This window comes from Argiope bruennichi, chromosome 3 (assembly GCF_947563725.1).
Source record: "Argiope bruennichi chromosome 3, qqArgBrue1.1, whole genome shotgun sequence".
Taxonomy (NCBI): domain Eukaryota; kingdom Metazoa; phylum Arthropoda; class Arachnida; order Araneae; family Araneidae; genus Argiope; species Argiope bruennichi.
The window spans coordinates 33027080-33045969 of NC_079153.1; the positions used below are offsets into that span (position 1 = coordinate 33027080).

Below are 18890 nucleotides of genomic sequence, written 5' to 3' on the forward strand. Positions count from 1 at the left end.
GCTGTTAACAAGTTCGACGCCACGATTCAAACCCGCTGTTAGGGTCATCTATTTAATTAGAATCGACCCTCCTTTTTTTTTTTAACTATTGAAGAGAAGAGTTAATTTAATTAACACGTAGATGTGAATCACAGATGATACAAGCAGCAGTTAAATGTTAATGAAAACGGATGTGCAAGCAGCATTGTGGCGAAATATCTTTGTTTCCGTATTGCAATTGAAATGCAATAAATCATTTTTTCAATATCGCATTAAAAAAAAAAGGAATTCTACGTTTTATAAGAACATGAGTTAAAATTCTAGTGTTTTAAATCGGGATACTTCAAAATTAACCAGATGAATGTTTTTTGAGAACTTCTATTTCTTAGAAAGCAAAGAATTATCGATGTGTGGTTGTTTAAAAACTTTTCATCATCCGAGATGGATGAATTGCGCTATGGTGGGTATATAGACAAATTATATACATTATATACACAAATTCAAACTGTTTTGTATTCTTTTTGCCTTTCCTGGTAAGGTCCACACTTAACTACCGTTCAAAATTACAGGATTGATTCCCAATCAAACTCTTGTAGTTTCAAAATAGATCTGATACTTCGTCGAATTGGCAATCCAATCGACCGCTGTAAACACCCACTCTGTTAAATCCGAAGAGAAAACAATGGCACCCGTGGCTTTATTCCAACCGTTAATACATTGCCTGAGTTCGAGGAAAACCTGGGAAATTTACGAGACCCGGTGACGTCACGGGAGCGAATATTACGACCGCCCTTTTCGAACGGATCGTAAATCGTTCTCGCGCAACGGGCTTCGGTCACGAAATGCAAATAAACGATCACTGTTACCCGCTGAGATAATGCTCCGAACCAGGGCCATGAAATCAGATAGATTTCGCTGAGACTGCCTACCCTGTGTGCACGAGGAAAATCTTGTGAAAGGAATTTTTGCTTCTAACAACTGAGTAAATGCCGCCAGAATTGAGTCAGGAGCCGAACAAAAAAAGAAGATAGTTCGGAGAAATTATTCTGAAGATAGAAATGATGTCGCGGAATCACTCGACAGATCTTGAAATTGGTGGGTTTTGTTTTAGAATGAAATGTTCCGGCTTTCTGTGCACGGAAAATAGCAGTTTATCGTGAATGTGAGGTCAATATTGATGGGGTCTTATAGAAAGAACATAAATTTCAAAATGGTAATGTTTAATTTTCTTTTTAGCTTACCACTTCTATAGTGGTAGACAAAGATTGTATCCGAGTTGATGGAAGCCGATATTCAAAGCATGATTTGAAACTCAAATTGCTATCGCATACCGTATAATTTGTTATTTCTGATGAAATCAGAGTATAGTTTTGTCTGCTACTTTTGAGTTAAAAGTAATGAAGTAACTGCGTAAATAATTTGAAATAAAGCATGGAATTGTCATTTAAGCTGTATATACGTAATTCCAAGAAAACTCAAGATATTTTTTATTAAAGAAGAAAATCAAAAGTTGAACAAAATCCATTCAAATAAAATCTATGTTTATTTAGATCTCTAAACAAGAAGAACAGTTTTGGTTTTCCAGGAGGTATAAAAAGAAAAAAAAATCAAAAAACACAGAATGAAAAAAAAAATATGCTTCTTTTTGATACTCGCTATCAACTTAAAAATTTAAGAGAATATCTTGTATAAAGCAATTGCTTTCAAAATTATAGCGGTAAGTAACAGGGTCTGCAGATATAAGAACTTTTCATAATAATAGATTATATGCAAAATTGGTAAAAACTTGCATTCCAAAGATTTCAATGTTTTTCCGATGTTCGAAATTTTTTATTATAATTTTTGAACAATAAAATATCTACGAAGCTTACTTAATTATTTGTATAAGAGTTAAAATTCATATTTAGTAAAGTAATGTTTATTAATTCTCAAGAGTAAGTTAAATCGCACCCATAAAAATATTATATTCGATTAAAAGTCAGGAATATCATTTGTCATTAAATGATATTTTTAAGACATTCAGTTCACAGACTAATGGATTTCATATTGTTAATTATACTTTGATACTCAAACTAAAAGAAAAATAATATTATGCTCAAATGCCACATAAAAATTTCGGTAATTTTTTTTTGCAATAATTATTCAAAATATAAATGCTCTATAATGATTTAAGAAATATTTATATTTCATAAATATATATTATGAATATATTTCATAAATATATTCATTTATTAGTAAAATATTTCAAAACAATTAAAATAAACGAATATTACAATTCATAAATATTGTCACGATGTTACTTTTGAAAAACAATACTAATCCTATCTGATATATTTCGAATAAAAACTTATACTTCGAAATTACAATATATGTTTTTATATTTCTAATTTCAAAGATCGTGAAACACAAGATCTTGCAATTAAGAGGTAATATAAATACCAACATTTGGAATTTAAAATTGCAATAATATGCAAAATATATTATTTAAGTTTTTGATGTTTTATGCTGTTAGATATTTTATCTTATCTCAAAATTTAGAAAATCAAGATAAAATACTGTTTAGTATCCATAAAATATGACTGATAATTGAATAACTAAATATATTTAGATATATCACCATAGTTTTTTATGCACACAAAAATAATACTTCTACTTTACATCTCTTTCTGATGTTTTAAGTAATTCACTGATATAATCTTGATTTTATGGTGTTGTTTTCGAATAATAAAACGAAGAGATAATGCAAAAATCGTGTATAAAAATGTTATATTGCACGTGATTCGTAAATGTAAACGAGAATTTTATTTACATGATCATAAAGAGGTGACGATAACTTGTGAAGAATGCAACTTTATAGGTTTTTAATTCGAGAAAAAGAAATTTTATACTCTTGCATAAAATATTGAAATTTATTGTATTTTTATCAGCTCTATCATGAAAAACTGTAACATTAAAAACATTGTATCAGATATGAAAATTTTAGAACTCAAGAATTTTATGCCGATAACAACTTTTAGATCATCTTTAGCGCTTGCAAGGAACATTTAAATATGAAAATTTAATTAATCTAAGATTTATAGATAAAAACTATTCTAAAAGTTTTTCTGTTTTTTTTTTTTTTTTTTTTTTTTTTTTTAGTTTTCTACATTTTTAGCCTTTATAATATCCTTTCATCCTCCGAGCTCCTACTTAATTCCCTCGCCAAAAATAAAAACAAATTCGCGTTAAAATATAAATACTGTTGTTATTGAAATGGAAAAATTCTGAGACATTGACATTTAATGACAAATATGTCTCTAACAAGTTATTTAAGGCCACGGTGGCCTGGTGGAAAAATCTCGTCTTCGGGACTGGAGGGTTCCAGGTTCGAGACCCGATTCCACTGAAGAACCACCATGTAAGCCGGTCTGGTGCACGTTAAATCAGTCGAACCAAATGTCCTCAAACTGATGTTGTGCGGAAGTTTGGAAACGGAGGGGCCAGCTTAGTTATCGTCCTCTTCATCTGGCCGTGATTAAAAATTACGAAGTCCGTCTCAAAGTAGCCCTAGTGTTGCTTTTAAATGGGGCATTAAAATAACTAAAATATTCTCTCGAAGAAGAAAATTCTTAAATTGTTTATACGGTATCATAAATTCATAGATTTGTGAGACCATTTCAAATGAAGAGGACTGTTCTAAATTGGTGATTATTTCAGTGATTGAATTTAGGGGATGATATAAAAATATATTTCTTAATTTTCTAAACTCTGTTTAGAGAAAAAAAGGAGTAAGACAATGTTCAAAGTATTTATGGGTTACTAATGGATGGTTTCTGATTAGTACCGATGAGATGATGAGATATAAGTTGATGATATTTTTCATATATAATATTGATATGGTTTCGGTAATACTCTTACTAATTTAGCAAGGTGAAGAGATATAATATTTTATCTAAATCATTTTTTGAAAGATTGTGAATTTCAAAGCGAATTCATACTTGACTAAAAATATCATTTCAAATGCATTCATAGTTACAGACTCATTGCCTCGAATCGTACTACAGGAATAACGTGTTGATTCCAAATATCCAAGTCACGGATTCTTTCGTGAACTAAATCAGTAGTTTCTTGTGATCCAAAAATAATCTTATATCGTATGATAATTCAAAGTATTAAACAAACCTCCAATATCTGATTGATATTTAAAGTTCTCAATTAAAAAGAAAATTTGTTGGAAAATGTTAACATTCTGAAACCGTGATTCCCTTGCTTTAAAGATTATATTGGGTACATCCAAGTTAACAGTGGAAATATGATGTCTCACGACGGATTTAGAAGCAAGAAAAGCTTCAATCAAAAATGACGAAACTACTCGCCAATATTGATGCCTTGTAATTATTCATACAATGAGGAGAGAATTGGTTGCTTACCGTTCTCCTGTGTGATTGCGATGGTCTCATATTGGACATGGGCGTCCTGCAAGTGCACCTTCGGACGGTGCGGGCAGCTGCTGGACCCGTAGGGGGCAGCACTGCTGAAACGCCAGGCTCACTCTGGTGCCGGGGGTCGGACGCATGTGCAATCAACAAAGCCAAACACTGAAAAAAAAAAATAGAAAGCAAGTCAACATGTGTATCAAATAGATTTAACCTTTTATTTCATTTTTAAAGCCACTGTTGTCTTAAAAAAATGGGAATTCAAAATATTTAAAGATGAGTAGAAGTAGGAAAAAAAAAAAAAAAATGGAAATATGTATTGACTTGGAAACTTTGAATTAAAGAGAAATTTTCCTTCATTATTTTTATGGGTCAATTTTTATCAATATTTAAATCTCACAAGTTAAACTTTGTGGTTTGTTTTGAATAAAAAAATTATACTATATACGTCAGCTGTCATTCTACTAATGATTTTGGGAGTTTGCTGGGTTCAATAACCAGAATAAATTATTATTATTTCGAAATCTTTCTAACTAAAGTATATTCACTGTTTTATAGACAAAAATTGATAATTAATAAAATAACGCTTAATGGATAATTAAAGTTCGTTATTATGATAATACCAAGTAGGAATTGAATATATAAATATATATTTTTTTAAATTTAATGCATTTAATTTTTCTATCAACGAATATTCTGCTGCTTAGACGCCTGCTTTTGAAAAACAATTATAACATATTTTAAAAATATTTTTAATCAGGATATTCAAAATTATATGGAATTTTTATTTAGAAAACAAATTTATATTTGTATATATAATTGTATTGATGCTAGAATGTAAAACTTTGTTATAATAAAAATTTATTTATAAATTCAAATCGTTTCAAAATTTTTATGAAACCAATTTTATTTCTAATTTCCAGATACAACCAGCGTTTTTTAGGATGAAATTAATTTTAAGTTTTTGATTAATAAAAAAATCAACTATTTGATCAATTGATCCTTATATTTTAGTATTTCTGAGCATAACTTTAAATATTAACTTAAATATTTATAGTAAAAACTAATGTTATGGTATATCAAATTAAATATTAAAAGATATAAGTATAAAGTTAAGTTTTTTTAAGAATCTTGTTAAGCACAATCTATTTTACTTTCTCGCTTATTATGTTTGTACTCGACGGAATCCTAACATAATATTGTCTGTGAATTTATTTTCAATTAAAATGAAATAATTTATTTCACTAATCAATTTTAAAATGTTATAGTTTAAGAATTAATTGTCAGAAGAATTAAATTGTCTCAAACTATTCTAAAAAATCTCAGAAAGTTATTCTTTTAATAAATTCTTTCTAATTTTCCAAAAATGACGGAAGATTTAATTCAATTTTAAGAGTGAAAAAATTAAATTTCTTTTTTAACGATGGAACATTAAAGAAGCCATTTTCAAAAGTGGATTTCAATTTTCATTAATCATTAAAATCAAGTAGTAGAATTAATTTTCACCAACCTTTTCTAGCATGAATATGGAAAAATAAATCTTATTAAAATATCTCTCTTTATTATGATTTGTCTATTTAATTCTATTTACTAAATGAAGTTTGGGTATCATGTTGTTGATGTTATTGTACATTCATTCATTAACAATAATTAACCATTTAATTAATCATCACAAAATTTTCATTTTTCTTGTGCTTCGTTTTATTTGTAAGTAAATTTTGAATTATAGCCTATTCGGTAATTTGGATTTTATAGGGAAGAAAAACCTGAAGATTCACTTTACTTATATAGATTATACCATCAAAGAAAATTGTTTTGGCAATTTATTGTATAGCATAAGCCATTAAGAATCTTTTGTTTTGAGAAATTTCCCCAAAATATTTCCACGATTTTACAAACCTTTAATGAATCGAGTGAGATAGTATTTGAAATTCTTTTATGTGTGTTACTTACTTTACTTACTGTATTACTTTCTAAAAATACTCTTACAAAAATAGTTCGATTCCCAGTATATAAAAAAACACATTTAATAATATCTAAAAATAAGCATAAATATTTTAAAACCTCAAGAAACAACCAATTTGAAGGTTGTTGCTTGCAAGTGTTCAAAAATAACAAACTTATTCGCTTTATATGCAAGAATATAACTATGCTAACGAGAATGTTTATCATATATGTTTAAAAAATGACGTTTTTCATTAGTTATCTTTCGTAAACACTTAATTTTTTATTATTAAACGTAATAAAAAACACAGAAATTTAAATTTTAAACATTTTCATAGCAAAACTTTATAATTTAAAACGACCAACTCTGTAGCGTTTTATCGCCCAGTGAAAAGAACACTTTTTATGCATGAGTTCCTCAAGAAGTGATTCGAAACATAGCATCGAATTAGCATCCAGACTCCACATCTCATTATTTTACGAAAAAAGAGACCTCTTTTTTCGGTAGCGGATGATTTGTTTCTCGATATTTACCGACGAGAGGTCTCGTTTCGTAAAACAATTGAATTCAGGAAGTGATCCGATTTCCAAAGGTTGCTCTTTTTTAAGCCTCCTTTAGATAACTGCAGTAATTAATGCCTTGGGCGTAATTAACGGTCCGGATATTAGCTACTAACCGCATTATTTAGAGTCATCAATCATAAATAAAGCCCTTTATTGGGTTTTAGATTAATATTCTGATAAAAAATGATGACAGTTAACCGAAAAAATGTAATATTATAGATTTTAGAGAAATTCTTTCATGATTCAGTATATAAAACTATTCCTTCCCTTGAAAATAATATGCTAAATTTATCTGTTACTGAGGGCAATAAGATTTTTAAAGGATTAAAAAATTATATTTCATAAAAATGCTGGAAAAGAGTCCTACATTGAAATAATAAATATTCATTATGATGTTGTTTATAGTATTTACATATAATATTTACAGATTATCTTTAAACTACGACATCCGGGATATGATTTGCTTGATGGAAAGAATTGTTAAAAACGCTTTACAAGGCATGCTGTTGATTGGTATTAAATTGGGTATATTAGGTATGTAGGTAAATCTTAGGTAATATATACTCACTGAGAAAGTTTAAATTTTTTTTATTTGAGCTTATAATTAAATACTAAATTTTGAGTTTCAATATTATAATATATATTAATTCAATGATAGATACTACTGCTGAAATCCTTTTCTATACAACTTTAAATTAAAATAGGAAATTATTAGGTAATAACAATTTAATTTTGATTTTAATAAATTTTTGAAAATAACTTTAATTATATGTTAGAAACGATGTTTTTCATTGCTTTTGCTATGTTGCTAATACACACTCTCATTTCGAATATGTTAAATGCATTATTTGAGTGCACAATGTTATTGTTATATAATTAAAAGAAAGTTTTATAAATAAAGGTAGTCAAATCAAGCTTAAAATTGTGTCATGCTACATTGTTATAGACTAGAGGTCCAAATCTCTTTTACTTTGAAACAAAGAAAAAAAAACCAATTTCAATCCGAATTTAAAAATGTTGTTAATTATTGAAGATTAAAATCTGATTTAATAGATCCAGAATGTTTGAGATTATATAAAAAGTTCAGTAGCGAAGCAGTATTTATAACTTTTCATTCAAACAATTTTTGCATCTCTACACGATTCTTCAGATATCGTTTGGGTTTCTCAAAATTTCTAAAAAATCATCGCGATATTTAGCCAGTTATTTTACTAGTGGTAAATTCGGAAATGGCCTAATTATTTTATTTTCTTTGCTAAAAAGTGAAAGTTCTGTATTAAAAGAAATCTTCACTTAAGTAGCTATTTTTAGATGTAAGCATATGAGCATGCGTCAACGGCTCACTAATATCGCTGTTGAAAAAATAATAATTCCACAAACAAACTTGTGAGTGATATCACGTTTTTTAAAGTACATAAAGTTCGTATAGAATTTTATAAATGATGGTTTAGAGCTGATCTCACGAAGTTGTATGAATTTATTTTTAATTCAATAAAAAAATATATTACATACAGTAAAAATAATTTAAGAATTTTGAAATGAATTTAATAAAAATATTAACGATAACCATTGCAAATTTTATTAAATTTCGAAATTGCTATTCACAAGAACAGGTTTATTGTATGATTGATAGATTCGGCTTCTTAAAATCAACCAGAAATCAGTAACATGCAGTTTTTATACAATACAATTTGACAATTATAATTGCAGTTTACAATTTCTCGAATTTTCGTGTTATTTTTTCGAAAAAATGACCTTTGTTCACTACACCTAGTATATCAAAACAAGTTTAGGGAGCTGCTTTCCATTTAAAGAAACGAAAAGAGAAAAAAAACCCAATTATATGCGTCATTTAAAGTACAAATTCATACTGCCAAAAATTGAATTCAAGGGATATAAAGTTCGGTTAAACTTTATAATTTTTGTGGAACATTTTTAAAAATATCTTTATGGCTGAAAATTATCTGACGTTTTCCTTAAGTAATGCTTGAATTTGAATATAACAGAGTGAAAAGGCCGTTTTTCACTAAAGAAAGGCGTTTATTATCTAAAAAACTAATTGAGCTCTTAACAAACTGCATATGTAAAAAAAATTGCATTTTTCTTTACAAAAAAAAAAAAATACTAAAAATATAATTCTCATAATTTCATACAAGAAGTTCCTGATATACGAATGCTAACAAATCAAAAACTTGTCTTACTTAAAATGAGGTTAATTTGAATTTAATTATTCCATTCAAAGAAATTATTAACAATAACAAAACTTCTGCAAATAAATAACAGAAAAGAATCCGATATAAAAAAAAAGACAATCCATTTGACGTTTGGTCTCCCCAAAAATTTGATTTCTTATTTTCCCCTTTTTATTAAAAACTAATTTTTGAAAATAAATATTATAAATAAGAAATTGATTTAATCGAAGTTTATATTTATTTAATCAATAATAATAATGAAAAATATAATTAATAATTGAAATCTAAATTGATGCATTTGACTTATAATCTACGGAACATAAATATTAATAAAACATATGATATAATTAATGATTTACATAAATAATTTATTCCAAAATATTTAAGTTTAAATTAACTAAAATAAACACCACATGATGATATCAATTAAAATAATTAACATATTCATTCCATTTTAGAATGAATTAATTTAAAAAATCCGCAAAAGTGAGAGTATTTAATTTCAAAACAAATATCTCATTACTGCATCATTATTAACGATACAAACAGGGCGTTGCTACTAAATTTGAATGTAACTTCACCCAATGTTCCGATTAAAATTTGAATAGTGAGTTTATTGAACTGCAGTCAATTGACTGACGAGCTGAAGTAAATAAAAAAAATGCTTATATTTATGTTTATGACATGCTATATAAACTTTTGTAAAGAAAAAAAAAATTCGATATTGGATATATTACACTGATTAACTTCTGTTTCCATACACCAGTTTTACGAGGCTTACAACAAAAAAAGTAATCAAGTAATAGGGTGAAGTTGCAAGAATACAAATAAAAACACCACACCTCTGTAAACGGCGTGCTCTACTTTTGTAAAACTCTAAATAGCCTCTATAGATCTTAGAAAGTATAAATCGCAGAAAAAATAGGGCAAAATTAAAATTGAATTACAATCAGATAATTCAGATTCGCTTCCGAATTTTAAAGCCAGTATGCTTCTCATTTGTTGCCGTGTGTCAAATTTGATTCCTTCCGTGTTAAAGTGAGTTTTTTTATAAGAAATTGTAAATAATTAAATTACAGGAAATATTACAAAGGAGGTTAAAATATCAATGGAATTTGCTCATTGTTTATAAATTTTTCGAATCCAATAGGATGGTTATTTGTAATTATTATTATCGTTGAAGCATAACATTTTTATAAAGAGGAATTTTTAAAATCATAATTAAAATTGACTTTTCTATTTAAAATATTTTATTTTCATTTTTAAAAAAATAGGTATTAAAAATGATAAGTTAATGCCCTTTAAAAGAATATTAACTTCTGATTTTAAAATGACTCGTATGTTTACATTCATTCAAATGCATCCAATAGCCGATATTATGAAATTCTTAATTGAAGATATGAAATCAAGCAAATAATTCGCAACAGAATATATAATTTTAAATAGATAATAAAAATTTCTTTTACATATAAACGGATAAAAAATATTCGTAAGTCTTCGAAATTATTTAAACAATTCATGCAAAATTAATTTTGTTTTTTAAAAAATAAAAATAAATCTAAATCTTTTCGAATATTAAAAGATGAAAGCAAAAGATAATAAGTATGAGAATTGCCAAAATCCTTCATATTCAAAACAAGCAATCAACTATAAACATAAAGTATAATCTCGATACAATATATATTTTATAAATATATAACAAAAAATAATTATACGAATTTAGATTGAAATGTTTTTCCAAATACTTACTTAAGTTATCAAAATTTTTTGAATAAAATGCAGAAAGTAATAATCCCAATAATTTTGCAGGATCAACTCGATTATCCAAATAACTTGTAATCCGATATTACCAGGTTCACACTCAATAAAATCGTATGCATGACCACAAATTCCTGAATTTCACAATATAATTTCTCATAGTCAGAAAGAGCATGTGGCAACGAACGAAAACACAGGAAAGAAAATTCTCCTGTTTCACCTGGCGTGGCGTGTCGAACGGCGGTTTTCGTTTCGAATGAGGGACGTTCGGAATCGACTATCGTTTGGCCACGAAACAAAGGAGATTTGATTGAAATAAAAATAAAAATAAAAAGAAGCTACTAAAATGGGCAGATAATAAAATGGCGCTGAAGGCTGGTTTTTTAAATGGCGCAGACGGCTTGTGATGCGATGCGATTCGGTAGACTTTTGAGCTGATGGGATAAGGACTTTTTTTTTTCTTTCCCTTTTTTGTTTACACCGCATTAGTTTCTCCCCCTTATTTTTTTTTTATTTTTTTTTTTTTTTTTTACAAATTTAATCGAAGGATTTCAGTATCTTATTTTACCAACAGATTGAAGATTTTTTTTTCCAATTATAAAAAAAATTTCAATTTGATTATAATATTTTGATAGGCAATTGAACCAAAATTAGGATGTTTAAGCCATTTTTCGGTACATTTACTATTTTATGTTTGAATGCGAAAATTTTCAACTCATTCGAATTTTTAAAATTATTTATACCAATAATTTTTCTTAACAGTTTATCAGAATAAAGGATGTCTACATTAATACATAATCTTTCTATTTTTTATAAAACAAATGTAAAATAACACACGCATGATATTTTCTAAAGCATCGCTTAAAAATATATACTTTGAATTTCAAGTTGCTGATTAATTTTCAGCTTAATTTTTCCTTTGAAATGAAAAACTAAAAACAAAACTCCACTTGCCTATTAAAAAAACAACAACCACTAATTTTTAATTTATTTCATAAAAATGCATTTTCAGTTTCTAGGGAAATTTACATATTCAACAATTCGTCATTAGATATTCCTTGATTAGGTATTCAATAAAGAATTAAAATTCAGAGCGATGAATATCTTTAAGATAAACCAATATTTCCATAGAAATGTTTTATTCAATATGAAAATAAATATATTTTTCATTATTTTAAACATCAGATAAGATAGGTTTGAAAATGCAAGTATGCTCTACATTGTAAGATTAATAAATATTTGGTAAATATGAATCACTCCTAAGATTAAAATTAATTTTCAGAATAACATTGACTTATTAAATTTTAACTAGTTATTTTTTTATTTCTTTGAATTAAAGTAATATGAATAAAAAAATTTCAATAGATCTAAAAAAATATTTTTTCTCTGGAAATTCCCTAGATTAGGGTATTCTGAAAATAATGTGCATTCATGGAATCATTAAAGCGATATGAGTTGCAAATCCTTTACACGAAGAATCAAGCAACAATCGATAACAAGCAATATCGATATATTATTTTATTATGAGTGAAAGTTTTATCGATGGTTTCTAATGCTTTGCCAGAAGTGCGATTTTAAGCAGTTTAGATGGATTATTTTATATCTTAAGATATTTCAGCCTGATCGACTATTTTCAGATACATAAAAGATCATACTTTACTATCTATTTTTTAAACAATATAACAGATTCTTTAAATAGCACTCTTTTTTGAAATGCTGTTTTGCTTAAAGTTACTATTTAAAAAGCTATTTTAACAGAAATTATTTTGTAATCCCTATAATAATATTGTAATATTTGATGTGATTTTTCATCTTTTACTAATCAAAATAGTTTTAAAATATTTCTTTTTATTTAAATTATGCTATTTAGTTAAATTTTGTTTATTTAAATTATGCTATTTAGTTAAATTTTGTTTATTTAAATTATGCTATTTAGTTAAATTTTGTTTATTTAAATTATGCTATTTAGTTAAATTTTGTTTATTTAAATTATGCTATTTAGTTAAATTTTGTTCATTTAAATTATGCTATTTAGTTAAATTTTGTTTATTTAAATTATGCAACCTAATTATTATAATTCTTTATTATAATAAAATTTCTTATTCGAATAGATCTGAGCAGTCAAAATTAACAGCAAGGTACCCGTTTTGAAAGCATAGTTCCAATTTCAGCATTTTTCCCCCCGTAACCAGTATCTTTTTATAAAGTAAAAAATTAAACGAAAATAATATAATTCGTTATTCATAATTAAATCGAAATCTGACTAATTACAAAAAAAAAAAGAATTTAATTTCAAAATAGTGTAATTATGAGATATTTTAAAGCTACATTAATATGTTTCAAGTTTTCTCCGTAAGCTTATGGGTTAGTTTTATTTAACTACATTTTTCAACTAACAAATTTAGAATTGAAAAATACGGAAAATTTATTGTCACAAAGTACTAAATTAGGAGAATATTTAAAGTAAAAATAAATTTATATTAAAAGTTTTAAGAAATCAAAATATTCAGAAACGAGATCTAGGAAGTATTTAAAACAAAAGCAAATAATTTAATAAACACAACTTTTAAAACACAAATTCATTATTGTGCTAAAAAAACTATTTAGTTTAAATATTTTCTTTTAAATATTTAATGTAAATTTCCTAATTATAAAATCTAAATCTTATAATTATTAAGTTTTTTCTTAATTTACTGCCATATTTACTATTTCTTCGTAATCAAAATTAAATTATATCAATTGATTAATGGATGATTAAATTTCGAAAATATTAAAATAACTTCTTGCTTTAAAAAATCCACGAATGTAAAAAAAACAAAACCCGCTAGAGTATTAGAAAGTGAAAGAAAAAAAAATCGCGCACAAAATTCTATTTTCGTAAATACGAAACAAATAAAAGCGGGAAAACCAATGATTTATCGACACTCGTTTACTCAAATAAGAACATGTGACACATAGTGAGCATTCTGGAATGATGCGAGAGAAAAAAGAAACAGCAACTGATGAGTTGAGGTCAAAATTCGATTTTTCTAACCTACTTGTTAATAAAACCAAATCAAACCACGAATGATGTTCTTCGAAATTGATTTGTTTTACAGTTAGTTTTTTTTTCTTTCTTTTTTTTCTTTTTCTCTAGTCAAAGGAAAAAAATCGATATTTCACAATCATTAGAAAAGTAAAAAGAAATGATCCATTCAGTAAAGTTCTAAAAAATGAACAACGTTGCAATTCCAAATGTTGCAACATGTATCAACATTTAGAAACACTGAAGGAAATTCGCAGTGAATTTAGATTTGCAGTTTCCTTTTCAAAGAATCATTAAAATAGGCACCGTTAAAGCCATATGTTGATTTTCATTTAAAGTCTTATAGAAATAATTTCGAGTAACTTTTTAAAATTTAATCAAAATCTTTTAAGAGAAAAAAAAAATAACGTACTTTCAAAAATAGTGTCTAATTGCCACTAATACGAAAAAAAAAAAAAACACGTGAGTTATCCTCCCAAAAAATTTCTTATATACATTCTAATCTCAGAGAATTCCTTGCATAGCGTTGGCGCACAATATTTACGAAATAATAACTTTTGAGGTGAAAATAGCAATTTTACTGAATCTATCGTGTCATCTTTGGCGAAATATTTGGGCGATTAATTCCTGACATGCGGTTAATGCTATTCGAAATTCGAATTTCTGTTTTCCCCAACCGATTGAAACAAAATTTTTAAACAGAACTATAATTATATTCACAAAATCCCATATCAAATTTGATATGTTTATGTCATTGCGTTTTGACCTATCGCGTTTTCCTGTTTCTGGAAGTACAGACGAACAGACGTTAAATTCCTTTTTGGACTTGACTAAAAATTTGATAGGTGTCTAGATTATCGATGTTAATTCTTCATACCTAATTTTATCTATCTAGCTCTCTTCGTTTTATAGTTCGCTTTTACATTTATATAAATTATTTTTTGCAAGAAAACAATTTTCACTCAACTGTAAAAATCTAAGAAAATAGCTTTTTAATTATATCAATTTTATTTTCTTAGTAAACTTTCATAGTTTTAATTACTGCATTTATATGTGCATGCTGTGCGCATTAAATATTTTTTTTTATGTTATTACCTGATCGTACCTATTATAAGTAATGAATTTCAAGAATAAAAAAGGGATAAACGAATGAATCTCAAAAACATTATTACGCTAGATGGCTTCGGACAAAAGATTAAAACATCCTTTAAATTTTTATGTAATTTTTAATACTAATCTATTAAAATTCATTCGAATCTGACCGATAGTAGTAACTCAAATAAACATGAATGGAAAGGGCACTACAGAAATACACTGATTCTCAACTAAGCCACTAGAATAATTAAACCTGTATTCCTACAAATTTAGCAGAAATCGCTTATCTTGTTTTACTTGAATCATTTACATTTCCTTTATATTGTTTAGTTTTTTTTATAAGTATTATGTTTCCAAAAATTATAAAAGCCAATTTGTTGCGTCATACTTTATTGAGATACTTCGTTTCAATGCTATTGTTTTGAGTTTGTCAAAGTGTGCCTGCTAATTCAAAAATAAAAAAATAAAGAAATCTATCACCTTATTTCAAACCATCTTATAGCTACAGCGTCTCACAAAAGTGATGGGACACTTGTGCTTTACAAAAGGAAACTGTAATAAAATAAATTAAAAAAACGTGTACAAATTTTTTGTGGGTGTGTTTCATACTTAAATTTCGTAACAATTATTACATAATATTTTAATATTTTGACAAAATGTATGTTAATTTAATAAAAATACAATTGTTTAGAACGGAGCAAAAAATGGCTCACATAAGTAATGGGACATCATTAGATATGCAACAAAAATCGTCTGAAATAAGCAATAAAAATAATTTTGGTGGTTTTATTTTTACTCAAAAGCAATTAGCAATAATTTATATTGCCAATTAAATCGGTGCTTCAAGAAGAATGAGGTAAAATCACTCCAGAAATCACAAAAGAATTAGCCGAATCCATCCAAAGAAAATTAAATCATGTTTTAAAAGTAAAAGGAAATACAACAAAATATTAAAACCTTTTAAAAAGTAAAATTTTTGGATAAATATTTGATGGAAAAGTAAGTGTCCCATCACTTATGTGAGCCATTTTTTGCTCCGTTCTAAACAATTGTATTTTTATTAAATTAATATTTTAATATTTTGACAAAATGTATGTTATGTAATAATTGCTACTAACTTTAAATATGAAACACACCCAAAAAATTGTACATGTTTATTTATTTTATTACAGTTTCCTTTTGTAAAGCACAAGTGTCCCATCACTTTTGTGAGACACTGTAGATTTTATGTTAAATAAATTATAAGCAAGACTTATAAGAAAAATATATAAATAAATACACAAATCATGTGTTATTTAATGATAAGTGTCGGAGCAATATACGACGCGCATTGATAGTTTTATTTATCCCACCGACGTAAGTGATATTTGCAGTGCGCGTGTTAAAATGACGGACTACTTTGTCCTCAACTATCTCTGCTGTCCTTGGAAAAAAATTTATTCAAATCTGCGTGTTTGAATTGCAAAAGAGTTGCATGCCAGAATCTTTTTTCGAAGATTAATTGGTCGTGCACGGATGCGTCGAAAGCCATCATTTAACCATAAAAGCCAAACTAACCTTCCTTCTGTGACAGTTGCAGAAGAAAGTTGAGGCAACATCGTAATATTTGTTTTGACTATACTGCAAACTAGCACACACACGAATATGTTTTGCTGTTAGTCATGGAATTGAATTCCAGAAACTAGAGCTTGAATTTCAGATTTCTGTTACAGTAGAATATTATGATTTAAAGTTTTTGCATTTTTAGTTTTCACTTTCTCGTATAACGAAGTATAGAGAAAGTATTCTAATAATAATAATAATAATAAAATCGAACTGAAAGATTTTGACTACTGCCTCTGGTTTTTATTAATTTTTAAAATCAACGCTTTATTTTAGAAGGGAAGAAAGAGCAAATAAAGATGAAAAAAAGTGGCAACATTAAAAATATTTCTTAAAAGTATTCAATTACTGTTTTGTATATTTAACAATCTCGCAGATAATTCATTGAAATCTTATTGGCTTTCATTATACATCGTTGAGCATGGCTTGGGTTCTTGTTAAAGCTTAAATTCATTCGTTTTTGATCTCTTGATTTTTTTTTTCACATGATTTCATCTTAAAATTTATGAAAATCTTTCTACTAAAGAATGTACTGTTCTGTATAATATAGCATGCCTCAAAGAAAACCTTTGTGTCAGGTAAAAGTCTCATTGCGGGGCCTAAAATTAATTAATTTTACTGAAACTAATTTCGAAAAGTTATAATTGGAAAATTCAAAGAGCTAAACAGTTTTCATATTTTTTATTTTTATTACTTATTTTAAAAAAATGATAATATATCTAAAACAAGACATATAAATAAAAAAAATTATTGAATAAGCAAAATAAGCATTATAGCTTCTAATTAAATGTAAGATCCATATAGCAAGAGGAATTTATAAAAAGTGTAAAAGTTTAAAAGCTTACAATAAAAAAATATTCATAAATAAAAAAAGTATCGTTTAATTTATAAGTAGGAAAATATAAAATCTAGTTATTTTCTATAATAATAATAATTTCCATAATTTTATTCGATGAAGAAAAATTTTAAAAAAATTAAAGCTTACTTTGTGTAATAATAATATGATCTGTTATTGTGTGAAACGATTTCGAAGGGGAAATTTGTTTTTGAAATGCATTGTAAATAAATCGGAGATATAATTAATAAACATTTTTAATATTTGTCATTTTATAAGTTAAAAATTCATAATTACTTTTAAAATTATTTGAATTCCTAATCTGTCAACTTAAAATATTATCAGTTTTTTTTTTTCCCTCACGACAACGAAATTTGATACTTAAATACTTTTTCACTCTTTTAAAGATATTGTTATAGTATAGATACTGTTATAATATATATAACATACTATAACAGTATTTCTACCTAATAGCATATCCTGTTAGATATACACAATAACAATTTCAAGTTAAGAATCTGTGCCGGAAAGCATATTGTTTATAATAACAATTTTATATTGTAGATGGCAGCACAATTCGCCACGGACAAATGTAAGGTGATAAAATCAGTATTATTTTCGCTGTAGTTTATTTTCCAAATAAAATGCTTACATGAAATGAAATTCAAATATAACTCAGAGGAGCCTTTAGAGAAATCAAATTGGTGACCTAAGAAACTTTAAATATTAAGCCATATTTTTCATTTTACATCATTATACAAGACATCTGAAGTGAATCCAAATTAATATTAAATTAGTAAAGAAAAAGCTTTTTAATTTATAAAGTTAAATTAATAATTATTATATACTGTGCCTTTTATATTAAAGATAAAGTAATTATTTAAGAAAAAAAGCCTCTCGTCCTTTGAAAAGCCTTTTTTTTTTAAATTTGATTTGAATACGAAAATTTTTAAAAAAAGTATCCATCATTTTTAAAAATAATTCACTAATTACAGTACAGTTCTTACTAAAAATAAATATTCATTTGATGTTGGCTCACAAAGTATGTTATTTTATGGAAACATTACAAAATATAATATTTCACAGCACATTCTAAAATGTGAGCGGCTTGTATTATGTTTATTAGGAATGGTGCATTTATCTAATTCGATAACTTGAAACTGCCTATGTCTAAATGATTGTTTTCACATAATCAAAGTAGCAGTGAACTAGAAATGTACTCATTGAATAGATTATTCAATTTCATAATAAAAGAATATACACTTAAAGAATTAAATATTTTCAGCATTTCTTTTAAATGTTGCAAAATCAAAACACAAAGTGCCAATGATATTAAAAAGTACTATTAAATGTATGAATAATTTTTGACAATTGAATATTTAATTTTTTTTTCTCTTCGTAAAATGTGTATTAGTATTCGTTTTTATGTATAAAAACAAATTGTTATATTATTTTGGCAACACTAGTCAATATTCCAAGCA

At 26.4% G+C, this 18890-nt stretch overlaps 1 protein-coding gene across 7 annotated transcripts in view; it reads right to left on the reverse strand.

Annotated features, from left to right (window-relative positions):
- The window catches only part of LOC129963471 (homeobox protein 10-like), a 334134-nt gene that overhangs the window by 17792 nt on the left and 297452 nt on the right, over positions 1 to 18890 (reverse strand). For all 7 annotated transcript variants that reach the window (XM_056077875.1, XM_056077876.1, XM_056077874.1 and 4 more), the window contains one exon: positions 4389 to 4556. In XM_056077875.1, coding sequence (XP_055933850.1) covers positions 4389 to 4556 — 168 coding nt within the window. The remainder of the gene's footprint in view (positions 1 to 4388; positions 4557 to 18890) is intronic.